The sequence below is a fragment of the Emydura macquarii genome, unplaced genomic scaffold (genome assembly GCF_026122565.2).
Source record: "Emydura macquarii macquarii isolate MOO-44397 ecotype Brisbane River unplaced genomic scaffold, CSIRO-AGI_Emac_v2 contig_1483, whole genome shotgun sequence".
Lineage (NCBI taxonomy): Eukaryota > Metazoa > Chordata > Testudines > Chelidae > Emydura > Emydura macquarii.
Window position 1 is genome coordinate 12,028,340 of NW_027131620.1, and position 21,362 is coordinate 12,049,701.

General features: G+C 41.6%; 1 protein-coding gene across 2 annotated transcripts; it reads left to right on the forward strand.

Moving 5' to 3' along the window:
* The first annotated feature begins 10,407 nt into the window (after positions 1 to 10,407).
* On the forward strand, positions 10,408 to 21,023 carry CYP24A1 (cytochrome P450 family 24 subfamily A member 1). Of its 2 annotated transcripts, none has more exons than XM_067554636.1 (12): positions 10,408 to 10,842; positions 11,041 to 11,231; positions 11,921 to 12,014; positions 12,789 to 12,885; positions 13,507 to 13,598; positions 14,534 to 14,645; positions 16,139 to 16,284; positions 16,895 to 17,061; positions 17,265 to 17,343; positions 18,114 to 18,308; positions 18,432 to 18,543; positions 19,485 to 21,023. In XM_067554636.1, the coding sequence occupies exons 1-11, from the start codon at positions 10,567 to 10,569 to the stop codon at positions 18,540 to 18,542; spliced, it is 1,560 nt and encodes a 519-aa protein (XP_067410737.1). In that variant the 5' UTR covers positions 10,408 to 10,566; the 3' UTR covers position 18,543; positions 19,485 to 21,023. The 2 variants fall into 2 exon arrangements, with proteins under 2 accessions (XP_067410737.1, XP_067410736.1); XM_067554635.1 differs by having other exon boundaries at positions 18,432 to 18,538.
* Positions 21,024 to 21,362: the final 339 nt, after the last annotated feature.

Consider the following 21,362-nt stretch of genomic DNA (forward strand, 5'->3'; position numbering starts at 1 on the left):
ATCCCTCTTGGTCAGGATCTAAAACCAAAGTGGACAGTCACATTCTACACCAGATTTCACTGTCATGACAGGATCTCTTGATTGAAAGGTTTTAAATTAAAGCCAAACAGCAACTTCCTTCAGTTATGGCTAAAGTCATTTCTTAAAAATAGCTAATGGTTTAATCAGCACAATACACTCACTCATACATTTTCTCACTAGCACATTACAGTCTTACATGTGTACAGGGCAAGCCCTGCCTCTGACCTCTCTAATGAGAGCTCACAGATTTCCAGCCCCACACTCTGTACAGAGAGAGAAAGTTTCTGTCCTCCCACAAGATCTAGCTCAATCCTCTTAAGACAGAAATATCTCCTCCTGATGTCAAGGCAATGTGTTTTTCAAGTTTCCCTCTCCAGTGTTAGAGTTCATTAGCATATTATATGAAGTCCCTTTTCTTCCCCAAACCTGTTTTTTTCTAATCACCTTTGAGACAGGTCATCCCCACCCCAATAAGAGGCTCCCTTTTTCCAACCATTAAGGGTAGTGCTTCAGGTCATTCTGCAAGAATCAACCTGACCCACTAAGCTCAGGCAACCCAAAGCAGGAAGAAAGCTCCCTAATGAAGCAGCTAGAGATTGCCCTTGTGTAGAGGAATTTTTGGGTGGAATAAATCTGTTTCGATGTCTCTACTCAACTCCTATAGGAGTCATGCTGGGGCAGGAGGTGCTGTGATCAGAAAGCTGTATGCTCCAGTGATACTGATCCAATGAGGTGGCCAACAGTATAACTTAGAGGAGCCCTAGAGCTGTTCTTACTTACTCCAGTATGGCAACTAGCACCAGAATGAGGGAAGTACAGAGCTGGCACAAAAACCCTTCTCCACCTCAGGACATGCACCAACCATAATTCAGTCAGACCCAAGGCTCTGAGCCTATAACATTAGCTCTATATCACTATCATTCTACAGTCATTTTAATAAAGTATTGGCTTATTCTGACAAGTGACTATAAAAACTGGCATATTGTCTCAGTGATTCCATATCAAATTTTCTCAGTTTACCATTAAAAATATTCAGGACAAGAATGGTTATTAAAAAAAAATCTTTAGTTTCTATAACATAGGCTGCTGTTTAATTAGAAATTCATGTGTCTAGCTAGCTAGTTATCATCAAAATTTCCAAAGTGCCTATCCCTGCAGTATCTAAAGTGCTACCAAAGTTTTTGAGTTGTTTTTTTTTTTTAAACCCTCCTCCACCAATTCTAAATTGTAGTGGGAAATGTTTCAAGAAACTGAAAACGTTTGCGAAACCCAATTTTTTAAAAAAAAGTATAATGGGTTCATGCATGCTCAGTTTTCCCCAACCTTAGTGTAAATACTATCTCCATCTTTTAATCTGCGGAAGCTCTTTCTTGCTTCCTCCTCTTTCCTCAACCCCCAGAATCCAGTGGAATCCCTGGGGAAAGCTTGTAACTCCTAGTGAGTATCTGACAGATGCACTAATTTGATGCTTGACCAAATAAAGAGATAAATACGGTAAGTGTTTTTCCCATGGTGATATTTGAATTCAATAGTCAAATAGGTAGGAAACTAAAACCCCCTCTAGAGAAATCCATGCATAAATACCGAACTGAAAGAAACAGCAGGATCCCAGGAGGGTTTATCTGATGAGCTGCTCAGGCAGCTTGCTCTAATCCCTGGTGTACACACACATGAATAAAAATAACCAGGATATGGCCTAGAGGGCATTGAGTTCAATGGAGTGTAGCCTAAGTGCCTTTTGGATGACTAATGGTAAAGCCAGAGATAATTTTGATGTCTTTTTGTAGCTTTAATGGAAACAACTCCACTCAATTAGCAAATCAAAATTCTAGCTCATTGGAGATATGCTTCTGGAATAATAGTATCTTTTACATATATATGGGACTTTTAATCTCAAATTGTTTACAGACTAAACACGAGGATTGCTTCATCCACCCCCTAGGGTGAAATGCAACAATACCACATAGTAATGTGATGCAGAAAGTGAAAAGTCTCTGATTCATTTGACACTATAGGAAGAAATTACAGAGGCCAAATATAATTACCAGTTTTAAAAGGAGGGTTAACTGTCCTCCTCTTTGAAGAGTCATAAATGATCATAACTATGGTTTTGCGTGTGATTCAGAAGATGGCAACTCCAGCAGCACAGTGGTTCCTAACGGCACATTAGGGCTCTGAGTTCAGTGCTGACTCGGGCCTGGTCTACATTGGCCACGGATTTCGGTGGCAGTCGACAGGAGATATGCAAGTTACATACAGTAACTTGCGTCTTTCCCGTCAACTTCCTAATGTCTACTTACTGCGATGTCTCCACTGTGCTGTGCCGTCAGGAAACGCCCTCCTGTCAACACAGTGCTACACTTCTTGCCGGGGTGGATTTACAGAGTCGACTTCTGGGTTCAATTGAGTGAGTCTTCATGGCCGCTCAGTCGAACCTGCAAAATCGATCCTGCACTGCCAGTGCTTGTGAGATCTAATAAGTCTGTAGTAAGATGGTCTGTATATTTCCATGGAAATGAGCTATAAAAGTATCCCTTATAAATACATTATAAACCATTCTCACAGGGGTTGTTCAAAACACAGATGAAGAACATTTGATTGTATTAATACAAATAAGTTTCAGAAAAACATTTGCTTACAGTGTATTTTTTTTTTTGATATATCAACCCAGCCCCCTAAGAACAATATACTCATCGTCCTATGTTTGGCTAGTAGCATCCTGTAAAAAAATGTAACCTTGAAAAACTTCAGATGAGTAACAGCATCTGTTTGCTTCTAAAAGATTATGTGTGGTGTCAGGCCTGCCTGAATGAATATCATCCTTCAGACTGAAAGTAAAACATCTGCACAAACATTTCAGGTTCAATCAACAAATCCTGTAAGTCAGCTGGTATTATTGGCTTTGGTTCAAGTTTTTGCATAACCACTTCTAGCAACTTCATTCAACAGAGCTAGGCTGTGGCTACATTTGTTGTGCAAAGTTATAGATAAGACATTAATGCAACAAGTAAAGGCCACTCAGTTCATCAAGGCCACTCAGTTCATCAAGATAAATACTTCATCTTGTAGACGTGTAGTATGATACATATATATTGTTCAAATTTCAAGGGACACTTTCCAAATAAAATCATACATCTTTTTTTAAAAGCTTCCCTTGCCTTTTATAAACATTTGTGTCACTGCTACCATCTTAGATTATTAATACCAAAATATTTTTTAAAAATCAGAGACAACAAGTTTCATAAATGTGCAGCACAAAGATGCACCCACTAATTAGCATATGCTAATTTGTACAGGACAGTTTCTACAGTTACAGGAAATGCACATGTAAAATGGTGAGACAGCTAAATGGTCCTGTGCATACAGTTGTATGCATAATTGCACATGGAAAATAGGCATAGAAACACAATCATTTTTGAGTTCACAGTTCTGCAAATCTGAGCCCAATGTTGCTTTTCACTATTCAGGCTTTGGCATTTGACACATTATGAACAGTAAAACTAGCTTGTCAGTCGTAGACTATAAACTATAGTTCATTTCCTGTTGATAAGAAGTTGGGTTTGCTGGTGGGCTTTTTTTGGGGGGGGAGGAGTATTTGTTGTTTTCTTTTTTTATTTTCTTTTTTTGCGTGGGTTCTTATAGACCAATACAGTGCAGTAGTGACTTAAAGTAATGTTTAAATCCAAAAGAAGAACTATCTTCAGTATTTTTTTTAATTTTCTATAGAAAATTTGTATTAATATTGTTTTTTTTCCCTTTTATAAATTTACAAACTACCAGGTAATTTCTCTTTAAAATATTCTACTAGGGTCAGATTTTCAAAGTTGCTCAGGGCCAGATTGTCAAGTGCTCAAAACCTGCAATCAGGGCAAGATGTTTAGGAGTTCAGCGCTCATGTAGGCACCTAAACAATAACTGGATTTTTAAAAGAGCTTGAACGCTATCATGCTGAGCTCTTTTGGGAATCCAGTTCTTAGTCGCCCCTTATTATAGGGTCAGATTGTGATAGGCCCCTTATGCAGGTACACTGGGTAGAGTGTCCTCACAGTCTCCCCTAATGCTCCTCAGGTCCGCAGTGCGCTCTGTACGGGGGCTGTGTATAAATAATAAGTGGGTCTGAGTCTCACTTACACCACTCTGGCAACATAAAGGGGCCTTCAAGTGAGTGGGAACACTCCACTGATAATGCAGAAGGCCTTGCTAGCAGGGGCTAGAACTAGCATAAGGGATGTCTCCTAGCTTGCACCCAACCCCCCAAATAGGGGGGACCAGACTAGGAGCATGTCAAAGCTGTGGTCAAAGCACCACTTCCCTACAACTATTCTACGCTTCCCAGGCCCATTGGAAGCACAGCACAATTTAGAATAGACCTGAGACTGGCCCAAATGTACACTGGGAACCAGGCAGGTCCTTGCAGGGCCCCAGATTACAAGGATCTTACAATTACAGCTGACCAGAGGATGACAATTCCATTTCATGGCAACTTTCAAAGTTTCTAACTTTGTTTATGTTCTGCATTGGAATGAAAACAAAAGACTTAAAATGGTTTTGTGAAAACAGAATTGTGTCAAATTGTCTGATTTTGAAGGTGAGTGAGTGGGTGGGTAGGGCGGTGGTGTGGGAGTCCCAAGTTCAAGTTCCAGTTCTGCCTGATTCAGAGGAGAGTTCTTCATCTCAGATTTCTCTGAATCTCTCACTCTCTCCACTGTGGCAAAACCTGGGTTGAAACCAGTATGTCTCCACAAAACCTTTTAAAATTCTCCAACCAGCTTTAGAGCCATTTTTGACCCTCTCATCACCACCAGACCTCAATGTATGTAGCTCGTTTGCCAAGGGACTATCAGAAAGTTTTACAAACTGTAAATTACACTGCTGTGCATGGGGGAGATTACCATAAGGCCTGGTCTACACTTAGACGTTTTGCCACCCAAGCTTTGTCAGTTAGGAATGTGAAGAAAATTACACCCCTAAACAACATAGTTACACTGGGTAAAAGCCCTAGCATAGATACAGTTATACCCACAAAGAAAGCCCTTTTGCCACTATAGCTTAGTTAATTTAGGGAAATGCTATAAACTCTACCGGTATGCAAAAGAACTCTTTTGAGCTACATGCTGCAACTACACTAGGGGAATTTGCCCGTAATACCTGTAAATCTTTCTCATGCAGACAAAGCCGAAGTTACACCTTTTTGGGTTCCCTTAGTTCTTTTCATTCTACACCCTGACCTTCTGACCCACATCTTATTAATCACACCTATTTAAATTCCTTTAAACCCATTTACTAACATGTAATTTACACCACTTCACCCATAAGATCAGAATGTGGCTCACCGTATCCTAAGGAAAACTAGCAGAATGGATAATAATATTAAAACAAAGAGCAATCTAATTTTCCATCCCAGGGCTCCAATCTGTCATATTAACATAGGCAGTAAAGGGTGGTTGTTATTATTTATACAACAACATAGGCATGCACAATGTTCTATAAGCAAATAATAAAAGATCAGATCCCAGCTCCTTGGCACATACAACTTGAATTAGATTGAAATACACGAAAAGCAGTCACAGACCAAAAGGATGGGTGGGGTAAGTACAAATAACAGTAAACAATGAGACATGGATCTTCTTATGGGAGGATGTTGATCAAGATACATGGGTGAATGAAGACAGACACAAGGATGAATTGAAGCAGCATGCTATTCCTTAACACTGGAAAAGTATTCCATACACCCCAAGTCACCCATTTCTCACATACCAGGCATATAAGTAGTTCCAGTGTGGGGTTACAGGGATCTCATTATCAAACAATCCAGAACATAGGGTAGATCTTCCTCAGCCTATCCCTAGAACTCAACTCAGTTCTGAATCCTCTCACCCTCCCCCCCTGTGAGGGGTGGGTAAAAAGGTAACAAAGAGGGAGCTCAGCATGCAAAGACTTCAGGTCTCCTTCCATAGGCATAAGGTCCATCCACAACATCCTCGGTCTTTTACCTCTTGAAGCTGATCTTTTTGGCCTTTATCCACGCTGGACACTGGCTGAACACTGTAACAAACTAAAGAGTCTTATAGATTCCTAATATTAACGTTTAATGAATGTTAATTTTGTTAACACTGGCACATCTGCCCTGGCTATTGGACATCATATGAGATTCAGAGAAGAAAAAAAGGCAAGTTTTCTCTAGCAAAAAAGTAAGTCTAGCAGGATATGGCTCAAAAAATATTTATTACTCATCTTCAAAGAGTATTTCCCCCTCATTGGCCAAATTATACCATCCTTGCCACAGTGTAATGCAGAGCTGTGTAAAGCTTCTTTTTCTTTGCAGCTGACTGTTAGGTTAACACAACTCAGGCCTCAGAAGCAGAAAGCTGCCTGGCTATGGAGAGATTTCAGAAATGGTCAGCTCCCTTTTAGGAGTTTCAAAAGGGCTGGCGTTTCAAAAGAGCTCAGTGTCCAAAATACAGGCAACATATTGAGCTCTTTTGAAAATCTAGGCACTTATATTGGTGCCTGAATTAAAATCTGGCCTGTAATGTCAATCCTATGCTTGTAACTGCTTTTAATCTGCTATGTTTGGCTACTGCAGGGATGCTCCTTATAAAACCTCTTTGCTCCCCCACTCTGTCTATAAAATGACAACACAAGGTTACTCTGGAAAGTAATAATAAAATAATAATAATATAATAATAGTAAAAAACAAGAAATTTTGAGTGAATTCATGCCCCATTGACGTCAATGTGAGTTTTGCCATTGATTTCATTGGGGCCAGGATTTCACCCAGTAACTCTTGCTTCAGCTGTTCAGTGCCTGAACCAAAGCCCATTAAAGTCAATGGAAAGATTCCTATGAACTTTACTTTAGACCGGACCCTAAATGGGGAATGTTGTATCATGTACTTTGGAATGCACTTATTCATTTGTTTATTATTTTTTCATTTTCATAGCTACATTCAGAGAGTGACTCAACTATTCTTGAACTAAATGAATCTCTCAGTCAAGCGGTTGTACCCTGAAAAATGACTCTCGATGTGTTCTAAAGGTGACATTCAGTTTTTGCTGAAAATTAAAAATATTTTTCTTTGTGAGAGCCCCACAGGAGAGGTGGGGAGGAATGGCTGTTGTTTGAAAATACTCTTAGCACTGTGTTTCAACAAAAGGTGAGACAATCATTAGCTCTTGCAGAATCTGAGCTCGCTGAGCTGCAGATGTGGCTTTCCTGCCAGTGAGTTACCTCCCACCCACACAATTGAAATAAAACCCTTTTCCATTCCATAACTCAAAAAACAACGGAAGAGTTCATTGCATATTAACAGGGTGGTTTCCTTCCCTAATTAGCCAGAATTATGGAAAATTAAACCAGTCTAATCTCGCCCATTCCAGACTTTTTCTAAGGAAATCATTTTTGCAGACACCAAGTTGTGACCATTTCTATGTTCTCAGTCTGGTTCCTAAAAGACAGCTGTCCCTGTCACAAAACTACCAATTCAGTGAGCAGGTATTGTCCTTTTTGTTGCCCGTCTCACCACAAGGACCAAATACCAAATGTGGCACAAAGACTGAACTCCCCATCATTTAGACCTAGAGCTGGAGATGTTTTGAGTGGAACTGATTGAAAAACAACCACAAATCACACACAAAATTATCCATACCTCCCCTTTGGAGGGGGGAGGGGTGTCAACATTTTAAAAACCTTTGACCAGCTCTATTTCTGCAGCATCTTGTCAGGGCATGTCAGGGGCATACTCTGTTTCTGTGGCTAGATCACTTCATTCACCAGGGCAGCCCATCTAACGTCTTTCCTCCGCAATAAATGTACTAGAGGGGTGAATGTGTTGTTTTGCTTGAATGTTTTAAAGAATTCATAATAAAACCCAGGTATGAGATTTTGTGTCTTTGCTTAATGCTGCCTTTGTTGTATTGTTGTTTTATCTCTGCAGTGATCACTGTCCCTCACTCCCCACACATCTATTATCTTCACTGGTCCGATTATGAGACACACTAATAAATATTCCTTATACACTGATCTCCAAGGAGATCTCACAGGTAACCCCTTTGGCTCCATCTATTTCTGGCTGGCTGGCTGGCCCATATACTGCTTCCATCCCCACACTCTCCCATCTCAGTGACATAGAAAGAGGCAGAAATGCTGACTAGGGGTGGGGCGGGGGCTAGATACTGAGACATGAAATGCAACCGGACACAAAGAAAGATGGAGCCCCAATAGTTCAGCGCCTGCCTTTCCTGCAAAGCCTCTGGATTGCACGTGACTCTCTCCCTTTCGCAGCCTCTGTGGCTGTTGCCTTGTGAGAGAGGGAAGAGGAGTGCACACGTGCTCTGAACCGCTTCACCTCTGCTCCTTGCCTCCAGTGCCAGGCCCGGACTTGAACCGTTCCCTGAGGGGCGGGGTAACACAGTGTATTATCACAACCTGCGTCCCACCAGATTTTGCTACAGCAGCAGTGTCAGAAACCGCTTCTTATGAGGGAATGTGCCACTGGTGGAAAAACCGGATCCTGCAGCAGGTGTATCATTTTTAACTACCGATAAAAACTGCACTGGCGCGTTCATAGACATTTGGGTAGCAAATGTGGAAGGAGGATGGTCTCGGGGTCAGAATTTGCTCCTGCTCACTTTTCCACATCCCCTGGGCCCAGTGCAGCAAAGTCTGACAGAGGGTGGTCCCCTCGGGATTTGCTACTCCTCATCTTCATTCGTTGCTTTTTAATTGTAGACCTTTTAAATCTGAATTTAAAATGTGGACATAAATCAAATATATGTGATGATAGATAAACACATTTTTATTCAGTGATTCATCTTCAAGTTTTGTTTGTTTAGTTTCCAAGCAATTTATTCAAATCTAAATGTTATACTTGTTATTAATTTGTATTTAATCTGTATGATTTCAATATACTGATCAAATATGTATCTTAACCACATGATTAGTACAATATAAGACTGCGTTATTCAGTTACATACCTATTACAATATAAATTCCTATACATAGCACTAATCTGAATGTCACTTTATTAAATGGCTTTGAAAAGTAATCAATCCATTGTAAAAATAATGACAGAGAACTAATTCAAAACATTATTGGATTAAACTCCTACATTATTATATTTTTAAATGTTTTGCTAGAATTAATTCGTATGATTTTCTTTTACTTGATGCATATGATTTGTACCCAGCCCATGGCTATTAGCTCCATTTGAAATGTTAGTATTAATGACAGATTATCTTTATTAATGCAAGCTTGATACAAGCCCAATTATTCCATGATGTCCGTGTGTGTATGTTACTCTCTGGATACTGGACCGTCACATTTGTTTTTATGCTCTGAAAAGTTATTTTCTGGTTCCTAACCTGCTCTGCTATGTGGTATGCACATTTCTTTTCATGTTGGGCAGCATATTGAAAACGATCAATGATACATCTCTCTCTAGTTGTCTTAAACTGTTCCTTTCGTGCTGGGAATTATCATTACTGAATCCCATTCTTTTTTAAATACTTTTTTCAATCTAAAGAACTGCCGAGAAGATACATTGGTGAACTGCCATGGGGCTGGATGCAACCATGTCACACGTACCTCGACTGACTAGGACACCGAATGACCCAAGACAGCTACGGGAACCATAAACATTTGTAGGCAGGTGTGTGTGTAAAATGTGTCGCTGGATCACGTCCCTTTAGGCAGCTCAGTGCACCGTTCCGGAGAGAGTAGATCTGCCTTAGCTGGGCACTAGGCTACCCTGTGTCTTTAACGCTACAGCCCCGGGGAGAGAGTGCGGAGATGTACCTTCCAACCAGGGTCACAAACCCCGGGGCCACCCATCTTCTACTTGGGCAACCACTGCAGATTGCTCCGCGCAGTTTGGCACCGATCATCTCCTCCGTCCACCCCATCCCTGGTTTCTCCCCTATCCCGCTCCGTCCTTCTCTTGCACCTGCCCGGCATTGCCTGTCTAGCTGACTCTCTCCTTCCCCTTCTTTCACCTGGATCCTTTACCATCCTCTGGATATTTGGGGGCACAAATTCAGCCCGCCCTCCTCTCCGGTTTGCCCCCGCTGCCCCACTTCTCCTCCCACCCCCCTTCCTAGCAGCCAGCGGATTCGGATTCCCAGGACGGGCAGAGTCACGGCAGCGCCTTCCTCGGCTGAAGTTGCTGAGCGCTCGGCACCGTCTGAACGAACACACGCTCGCTCCCTCGCCCGCCGTCATCTGACCCCTTTCATGAGCCGCCCGCCGCGCCGCGCCGCGCCGCTGGGTCCCCGGGCCACGCCGGCGGAGTCCCGACCTGACCCGCCCCACCCAGCCCTCCCATTGGCCTCGGATGAAAGTCCAACAGGCATCCCCACGGGCTATATATACATCTCCGCCAGGCGATGGGCAACCACAGAGCGGGAGAGAGGGCGGCGGCGGCAGCATCAGCATCAGCATCTCAGCGAGCAGCCCTGCGCCCCGCCGCCACCTGCAGCCGCCAAGGCCACCTGCCTCTCCCGGCCAGCTCCCTCCGGAGCACCCCTGCTGCGCCCGCGCCCCGTGGCCATGAGCTGCCCGCTGAAGAGAGCGCCGCTGCTCCGGTCCTTCCTGACGCTGCGAGATGCCAACACGCCGCATCAGCAGCAGCAGCCGCAGCAGCAGCCTCCCCGGCTGCCCACCTCCTCCGCCTGCGCCTTCCACCCCAAGGCGGAGGAGGCGGCGCCGAGCCACTGCCGGGGGCACCCCCTCGCCGCCCTGCCCGGCCCCACCAACTGGCCCCTGCTGGGCAGCCTGCCGGACGTGCTCTGGAAAGGGGGGCTCAAGAAGCAGCACGAGACGCTGGTGAGCAGAACCATCCGCTGGGGAGGCGGCGGCGGGGGCGGGGGCAGGCGCTGCGGGTGGACCGGGGTGGGCTGCGGGGGGCTAACCCGGGCGCGCTGGGCTCACCTGGCTCCAGGTGTCCCTCGCCCGGGGCCAGGCATGGGAGCGCATCGCCGCCGGGCTGTCCCGCGCCCTCACCTGCCTCTCGCCTCTCCCTAGGCCGATTACCACCGAAAATTTGGCAAGATTTTCCGCATGAAGCTGGGCGCCTTTGACTCGGTTCACATCGGGGCCCCGTGCCTGTTGGAAGCCCTGTACAGGAAAGAGAGCGCGTCCCCCCAGAGGCTGGAGATCAAGCCTTGGAAAGCCTACCGCGACTACAGAGACGAGGGCTACGGACTGCTGATTCTGTAAGTGGAGCTGGGAATCGGAGCATCTCGGGCGGGGGGGGGAGCACGGAGGAGCACCTGAGCCACAGCTCAGTGAAATCAGCCAGCGCGATGTAAAGAAAGACTAAGCCCTAGCCTCCCCGCTTCACTGGGGGTCCGGGACTCGGTGAAATCGGGGATGCAAAGAGGGAGAAGGCGCGCATCAGCCGCCCCGCTGCTGGGCATGCCGTGTAAACGGAGCGAGGTTCCAGCCACGATTGCAGAGGCTGGAACACCGCTTTTGTTTGCAACGGCTCTAGCTGGCTCCAGGCACGTGCCTATCCCTGCTTACACTGCGGTGATGCTACAAACCTCCCACTTTATCATTAAAGGCGTAGTATATCATCCCCATCAGACCGGCTGTGCTTTAGCTTCCCTTTGAATCCTTACCCACTGGAAGTCATTTCCTCTGAAGTTATTACATGAGCATTAACCAGAGTTAATTGTATTTATTAAACGTTTTATCTACTTCTTGTTGGGAAACTGATTCATTCTCCCTCCTCCCCGACTTTTTAAAGTCATTACGATGTGTTGGTGCCTTAATGCGGGTTAGCAAATATGCTCCCACTTTGCAATCGTTTGATCAAGCTAGCGGCATGTCTGGTAGACAGTGCAGGTGTTTTGCTTTGTTTTTAACGCTAGCTCTTTTTTATTCCTGTTGTTTCTTCTAGAGAAGGGAAGGACTGGCAGAGAGTAAGAAGTGCCTTTCAAAAGAAGTTAATGAAGCCTACAGAAATCGTGAAAATGGATACCACAGTCAATGAGGTACTTCATGCTGCTGGAAGTGTGAACTGTCTATTCTTCCTCAGGCTGATCATTTTGTATTCAATTGTATGCAACCCATAAACTCTGTTTTAAACTTATTAACTCATATAACAACATTAGATAGTACACTTTTTAATGTCATTCAGGAGAAAACTACACACCAAGATAACACAAGAGTCTGACCCACAGCAAAACAAACTGAGATGGCTAAAGCCCTCTTCAACAGCTAGCAACCATAAGACACAGAGAATTTACCATGTTGCTTTGCAGTAGTTTTCATTTAAATTTATTGCTTTAACAAGTTTGTGCAGTCATCATATAGTCTGATACAAAGCCATTAGAATTTACAATTGTAACTCCCCTGTATAGAATCTTTGAAAAATATTTATCCACTGTTTTGAGACTCTCTCTCTGTTGAACTTAAAGAGAACTAGATAAGTAGTTGAAACACACTGCTGTAGGATCAGCTGAAACTAAATGGTTTTTATCCCAATATCTGAAATAAGAATGAGGCAACCTCTCATTTCAGTGAAGGTGAATTGCAGAATAGTTCATAAATGTATAAAGCCCTAATAGAATGAAACTTATATAAACATACGTTAATGTCTGTGCTGTGGGCAATGGGAATATTGGTCTAGAATTAAAACATTTAGGAAAAACAAACATTTGAGTTACACAATAGCTACCCACTTACCAAAAAGAGGCATAGTTTAATATTTTCAATTTGTCTTGTTTTCACCAATTGGTTCCAAATTTTTTTCTCCCATCCTTTAGGTCCTGGTGGATTTCATTAATAGAATAGATGATCTTTGTAACCACAAGGGTGAAATTGAAGACTTATATTCAGAATTCAACAAATGGTCATTTGAAAGTAAGTTTTCTTCATCATTGAGAATTACGTTCATATTTATACCTGTTATGACATTTAAACTTGGACTAAACATTAGTGATTATACTAGAGGCAACAATCCTGTGCTAATCCCCACAGGGCTGGGTTAGATATGGCGAAAAGGACTCCCCTGTCCCTAACTCCGGTTTCTATGATGTTTGCTAATAAACAATGGCAAAAATTAGATTTTTGCCAATAAAGCTCTGATCTGAAAAAAAGAAAAAAAAACATATGCATCTTTAACGTTCAAAATCCGATTAAATTTGCACTAGGGAATCCAAATAGCTCATCTGGTGAATAAGGTGACCATAGTGTGCACAGTAAGAGATGTCACTCAAAAGGAAGGGCTCAGTGGCCAGCCTTCACTGGAAAGAGCTCCACTTCCCATGGGTGCCATGACTAGATTTCCCTGCTGCAATATTGGAGCCCCAAGGAGTCTGAGCCAGTTCGTGCAGAGGGAATCTTGAACTGCCCTGAAGTTTCTAGGCTTTTGTTTGTGCATAAGAATATATCTTAGAAAGAACATTTTTCAGAAGGGTAATTAAGTAAGTGGTGGAACTAGTCTAGATGCTATTGTGCAACAATATTTTTTTTAAATGACAGGTATCTGTTTGGTGTTGTATGGGAAAAGGTTTGGGCTTCTGCAGCGGAATGTGGGAGAAGAAGGCCTGAACTTCATCAAGGCTGTAAAAACGGTACGGAGAAGGCTTAGGACCGGGCCCTGAGGCACCTAACTCCTGTTGAAATCAATGGGAGTTAGGTGTCTAAATAGCTTTGAGTAGCGGACCATAGTCCTTAAGCATGTTGCTCATTATCTGTTCAATGTAGAAACACAGTTCCTGAAACAGAGTACTGTTTTTTAAAAATTTTGAATGAGTTTTGTTTTATGTTGCTTCACTGCCTAATTTCCAGGGCACATAAAAATAAAACATATGAATTCCAGGCAAAAGTTTTCAAACACTGCCAATATATTTACAACTTTGCACTTGCAAAGCCACATATTTGCATGCCCAAAGCAGGTAACTGGACATCTAACTGCCCAATTTGCCTTCTGACTAAATTGTACCCAAAAAGGGAATAAAATAATAAACCAGCCCTGGAAACATGTTTGGGCTACTGATTAAATCTCTTCTCTATAGAATAGGTACATAACATGCAACATCATTGGCTTAGCTGGCATGACTCACCTATGTGAGATTGTTAAAATTGCCTATCTGCATATGCAGATATAGTGGATTTTGTGAGTAACAGGTACATGCTTATTCACTTTTTATGGCACACCTGCTGTGCTCCTAGCTGAAATGTGAATCCTTTCTGTCCAACTTGAATCAGCCAAGGCCACCTGCCTCTCCCGGCCAGGTCCCTCCTACCAGCCCTTTTGTACCCACACTCTGTAGCCATGAGCTCCCCTTTGTAGATAGCCCCATTGATCAGATCCTTCCTGACACTGTGAGATGCCACCATGCAGCATCATCCCATTGTGGTTCTGATAGACACCACATCAGAACCACAATTCTCAGTTACAGTGAGAATTCTTTGCTCTTTTTTGTTAATCCACTTTTGTTCACAAAGCATAATTGGTTGGTGATAACACACACTGAACATTGGTGGGTGTTTTACTTCATTACAGATGATGGGTACTTTCGGGATGATGATGGTGACTCCAGTTGAACTTCATAAAAGTCTGAACACAAAAGTCTGGCAAGCTCATACCAATGCATGGGACGATATCTTTAAAACAGGTAATTTTTAAATACAAACCCCACATGTTTATGAACTGCTGGGAATTCCTACTGGGGATTCACTGACTTATAAGTGTTACTGCATTGCAAAGCTGCTGATTACAAACCTTCTCACAAAATGCAACATAACACGCTTTTGCTTCTTATTCCAAACCTGTTCTACTCAGAATGTGGGAGCACTGTTTACATAGCTCCCGCCAAGATTACTTAGAACTCTTCTCTTAGTTATGACTAATGCTTTGCTCTAGTTGTCTGTAAACACATGATGCATAGGGAAAACCCATTAATCTGGGAAAGGCCCAGCTGTCTGGAAACAGTATAATTACTGGTCCCAAGTTAGTCTCTAAGGAAAGGTAAATAGAGGGAAAGCAGGATATTGTAGAAAACTCAGCACTTTTGAGAGAGGTAGGTAGCAGAGTGCACCATCTTCTTAAAGCTATTCTTGAGAAAGAAGGAGTTTGCATGCTACAGAGAGGTGTATATTAAGAGTTAATAAAGAATTATGATAGAGCTGAAATTCAATGAGCTTATAAATGCAGGTCTTGAGACCCTCAGCATGACAGAGCACTGTTTTTTGATTCTAGTACTGGACTTTGAGATTAAACAAAAATTGCCGTATCCTCAGTTATTAAGATGGTTTTCTTTCCCTCCCCATAGGAAAGCCTGTGATTATTCAAGTTAAAAATCAAGCAAGGTTTTATAGCTCAGTTTATTATAATGCTGACTGGAATATTTATTCCAACTATTACACAGTGATTTATATTTGAAGTTTAGATCTGTTGTATGAGAGAGGAAAATATACACCACTTTACCATGCCAAATTTAGTGCATGCTCTTTTTAATCTGTATGTTTAAAAAAGACAAACTATAAAAACTTGCTTCATTCATAAGGGGCAACTTCTGACACCCTGGCTGGTGTTGAATACTGTCTTTCTCAGATCTAGTCCAATTGAAATCAAAGAGGCTACTCATGGAGCCAAATACTACTCACTGTGAATAAGGGTGGCAAAATCTCCCAGACTATGTTGAAAGAAAAAATGACTTTATCAATTTGGGATCTACTATTTACCTTCACAGAGTAAACACATTGAAAAGTTTCCATCAACAAACTAGGATATCTTTATGTTCAATGCCCACTCTCCTTGACTTCTAAATCCTATTGTCCCCTTTGGAAATCCAAGCTTTATGTTATCCTTATGGTAGCTACAACCCATGTATCCATAGCTGAATGTGTCGCTTACATAAAAGGTCACTGATTTCTTTCATAGTTCTAGAAGGCAGAATGCCTTCTAATTTTCAGTAGGTTCTTCTGGCCATCCCTGATTTTTCTAAAGGAGGGGATGTAATTGTTTCAATATGAATGGCAATTTTAGTTCAGTGGTGGTGACTCAATAAACATTGTCTCCTCTCATGATCATTGGCGTAAACATGTTTTCCCTTTTTAACTTTGGTGAATTTTTAGTAAATTTCTGATCATCTCCTTCTATCCCCAGCCAAGTGTTCAATTGACAGGAGGCTGGAGAAATATTCTGCCAACCCCAGTGAAGATTTCCTATGTGACATTTACTTTGGGAGTCAGCTCACCAAGAAGGAACTGTATGCTGCTATCACGGAGTTCCAGATTGCAGGAGTTGAAACGGTAAAACAGGTTTGCTTTCAGCAAGTTTTTTGTTTTCTTGTGTAGTTTTTTTTGTTTTTGTTTTAATGCTGGCATTGCTGATAGCTCTCAAGGTCCAGACTGAGAGCCATTTTCTACATTCAGTGCACATCAAGGTTACACACATGGAGCTGTGAATGCTTGTTGTTAGTTCTTATTTTTAATATGGGCATCCTCACAGTCACTGAAGTTAGTATCATACCAGTTAGCAGATAGGCATTTTCCAGTTCTATCAAATCTTTCTGTCGGTAAGGGCAGGATATCAAATATCTAATAGTGAACTAATGCTGCATAGTCACTTAAACTGAGCTGCATGGATGCAAGTGCAATTTTAGCGAAAATAAGTACATGATGATCTATTTACATTCTCCTTTCCCCAGTTCTTGTTCTCTTCTAGAGAACAATGGGCAGAGAGCTCACATTATTGTAGTCTTAGGCAAGACAGAAGAGTTTCCCAGTGTAAGGCAGAGGGCTGGCCATACCATGCACATGATATGAACATTCATGTTGCTTGATGTTCGGGTGTTTTGATCATCAATGTTCTCTTCTCTATGTGTAGAGAGCTCATGCTTGTCTTCTGATCATGTTTCAGACTGCCAATAGTCTACTGTGGGCTCTGTATAATATTTCGCGCAATCCACACGTTCAGCAGAAGCTTTTCCAGGAAATACAGAGTGCAGTGTCTGCTAATGAGAGTCCAAACGCTGAGGACCTGAAGAAAATGCCTTATTTAAAAGCATGTCTGAAAGAATCTATGAGGTAAAATTCTTCAGATAACTTCTGTGTAAAGCAAAATGGGCTTTGTTTGATCACAATGGTCATCTAATATGCCATAATGGGGAAAGGTTTTTTAGTGGGTATATCTACAAAATAATCACGTAGGTATTGAGAGCAAATATTACAGGTATCTATGGGGAGACAAAATCATGGCAGATTAGTTCAATGTACTTATTTTGTTGCAGGATAACACCATCTGTGCCATTTACAACTCGCACTCTTGACAAAGAAATAGTTCTTGGGGACTATATGTTACCTGAAGGGGTGAGTAGAATTTGTGACTGTAAGAGTATTTAACAATATAATTATCAATAAAGTCAGGGTAACTACTCCACTCCGAAAATGACTCTTGATCATTTGCTGATTACAGACTAGTTCCCATCGCTTAAGGTGGTAATGAAATTTTGTGAAGCAATTCAAACACTATAGTCATGAATATAGAATAAATATATAGATAGATGAGGGTATTGAATGCTGACTTAATGATAAAATATTAAGATTTTCCAGAAATTGAAAAATCACTGAAATGTAGGATAAAATTACATTAGTGAAATGAATGTCCCCATATTATACAGGCTATAATCTCGGGCATTCATTCTTCACTCTTATCAGTCTGCCCCCATCATCCTGCTATTCCTTATTTTTCATCTTAGATTCAGTAGTCCACAACAGGCTAAAAGGCTAGCGTGGAAGAAGTAAAATAATTCTCTATCTAATCTCCTCTCTTAAAATCTGTCATTGGCTTCAATGGAGTTGCACCTGCTTACACTGGAACTAAATTTAGTTAATAGTTCCAAAGAATGTTAGTGTTGATTCCAAGACGTTCTTCATATTTTATGTTCATTCATATGTTGGGAGATGTCTGTCTTTTCTTTTCTGTGTGTATGATACAATTTTCCAAGTACACGTTACTTTTTTGAGAAAAAAGCTCTTGCTTTACTTTTTTAATCAGTTTTTTCCGTTAATACAAATGACTCACTCAATTATTCCAAACCTGTTCTTAACTGAACTTTCCTCACTGCTTTTGTTTCCAGACAGTGTTGATGTTAAACGCCCATGCCTTGGGATCCAATGAAGAGTACTTTAGTAACTGGGCTCAATTTAAACCGGAGCGTTGGCTTCAGAAGAATATAATAAATCCTTTTGCTCATATTCCTTTTGGCATTGGGAGGAGGATGTGCGTCGGGCGTCGCTTAGCTGAACTACAAATTCATTTAGCCCTTTGCTGGGTAAATATTACATTACAACATTCTTTATTCAGCATGTAACTGATCTGATTAGCCTAAGTTTTAATCATATGGTGAGCCAAAGTCATGCTTGGCATCCTCTAACTCATGTTTTTGTGTTTACAGCTTGTTCGCAAATACCAGATTGTGGCAACTGACAATAAGCCAGTAGAAACACTGCATTCAGGGATACTTATCCCCAGCCGAGAACTTCCCATTGCATTTCGAAGACGGTGAGGTAAAGTGGACAAGTGGCTTTGGAATATAGACCCGATTCTGCTCTATTTATATCTATACATTACTACTAAATTCAGTGGGGCTATTCAGGCATAGGAGAGCAGAATTTGGCCCGTGCAATCTAACATTATTACTTGAAGTATCATATTTCTTAAACGTCATTATGCTTCATTGCCTTTAAGTAACTCTTGTAAACGACAAAAGCAGCTAGAAATTGCATAATAGTTTGATATAGCTTTCCAGCCTTTGGTTGTGTTAAATACAATGGGGCACAGCAGTCTGCTTCTGCCCTCCAGACAGATAGCGCACCCCCACTTTTTTCCTCCAGTATAATATTCATTAGCTGGAATTCAATAAATGTTGTTGATCTTTGTATTTCTAGAAGGCATTATCCTGAAAATATTAGATTTTTCCCATGTACTGGATCAGGGTGTTGGTCCACTTTTCACGAATGGCCAAAAACTGTTGTTGCTGATGAATGCAAAGCATACCTAGACAAGCAATAGAATTCTTGATCTTCACGTGCATAGCACTTGAGCTATTAATAAAGGTGGGCCAGTCCAGGAGGCTGGATTCAGTTTAGAGTTCAGATTCCAGGTCAAATAAGTCTATGCTTTGATTTTGATGGTGCTAAAGCATCATGAATTTATGTGAGACGTCAGCTACAAATAGTCTAGATACTATAAGATCAGCTGTACACATGCTTGATTTAGCTTGTACTAAAGCAAAATATAAACTGGAAAATTAGGTCTCTTGTGGATTTATGTTTGAACCAGAACCAAGCCATCAAAATAGGACTTAAGGGGGACTTAAGTGGCATATATGCAAAATTTATTCTGTGTGAATTAAGTGGGGATATTAACCATATTCTGAGCTGTGCTTAACATGTACTTGAATTGTACAGAACTGTTCATTATATGAATGGACTCTCTGTTTATCCAGATTGTCTTCGGTGGACTAAGGACCATGCTACTGCTGCCTTTTCTGGTGACAGGACATGTGAATCTGAAATGCCAAAGCCAGTAGGCACTCACAATTGGGGAAATCACCATGGTCATGCCTTCAGCAATGCACTGATGAGAAGGATAGAAATACAGAGTCAACAAAAGCTCATGTAGTCCTTACACTGCATGGAAATGTATCATATTTAGCAAGTTTTTCTAGATGCACTTTGCCATCCTAAAATGAAATATTGTGCATGTTTGCATCTGTGGGCCCATATGCCAATAAAGTTGGTGTAATTTCATGATTTGAGAGTTTGATGGGCTGTGGAACGCTACATCAGGTGCCAATCAGTACTGAGTAACGGGTGTTACCAGCTGGAAATTGTTCAGTGTTGGAGAAAGGAATTAGTTTCAATCCTGTGTGTGTCACAAAAGGGCACCTGGGAATAACCAGGCATGAGTGAGATAGTTCTGCTAGTTTGGGGTTGAAGTGGGACAGCATGAAGGAATTGTGCCTTGTTCCTTACCAGTCTGTTCCTGTTTTGTGGATTCAGTTGAGGATTTCCAGCTACAGAGCTGCCAGTCTGTGACCTTTTAACAAAAGAACTAATGAGGAAAACAACAGAAGTACATTTCCCCCTTAAAAGATTCTACACTTTAGAAGAGGAAAATAAGATCAAAGCCATTAGATGGAATTGTCCACGTATTAGAACCCAGCTTCACTGTGATAACTACACAATACTTGAAAATGGCTAGGCAGCTAATGTACTGTAACTGTTGCTTATTACATTAATCACAATCATCTCTGTTTATGTTATTCTTCTGTTCCCTCACTTGCCCCCATCCCTCCCAGTCTGTGTCTCATCACGTCCTTAGATTGTAAGCTCTCTGAGGCTGTGACTGTCTTTTTGTTGTATGTATAAACAATACCAAGCACAAAGGGGCCACTCAATGAGGGCCTTGAGGAGTATCTGCAATACAAATGAAGATCTAACAGGGTCAGAATTTTGTCAGATAAGCAATATAAGATCTGAAAAATACACTAGAACACCACAAGCAATAAGGAGCCTAAATATTTCAAAGGGTTCTGTTTGTCGTGGGGATTGCGCTTTGTAAAACTACAAGTGGATTTCAGTATCTGTATCAATGCGTCTGAGGTGATAATTGCCCTGCATGTGATGCAACACAAAAGTAACTATCATGGCTCACTAGCTTTTTCCCCCTTATGTAGTTAAGGTGTAGCTCTTTTCTAAGACAGAGTTTGTATATTATGTACATTGCTTTTTTTTTTTTTTTTGCTTTTTTTTTTCCCTAAAAAAGGAAACCTATTTTTTAATTTGTTCACTTTGAGAAGATGTAAAGTCTTAATGTCTATTTGCAGCCTAGAAAGGATTGTTTCCCTTTCTGTAGAATCTGGTTATGCTCATATTTCAAATAATTGTAATATAGTATATAAACTTGTGAACACCCTGCTTTTTCCATGCAATTTTGTAATAAAAGTGGTTTTTCAGAAAAAAACAAATCTTCCATTCTTATTAAACACTTATTAATATAATAAATAGGGCGAGTCTTTCTTTATGCTTTACAGTTTTATATAAAACAGTTTCTCTAGCTTACTGAATAATTACTTCCCCCCACCCCCCACTCCTGAAATCCCTAATTATCAGTAGTGGGGCCCTATTTATCCCCACAGAATGTGGCAAAATCTTATTCCATTGTATCATACGGAGCCCCACCAGAGCTCCCTCTGGCTTCACACTCAGCAGGCTATTGTGTTTGAGGCCCTTCTCACTGGGCTCTCTGTGCTTTAAGCTTCCTGAGTCTGAAGAGTCCAAGGTCTGCCTCGGTCAGGAGTATCTAGGCACACTCCTGGAAG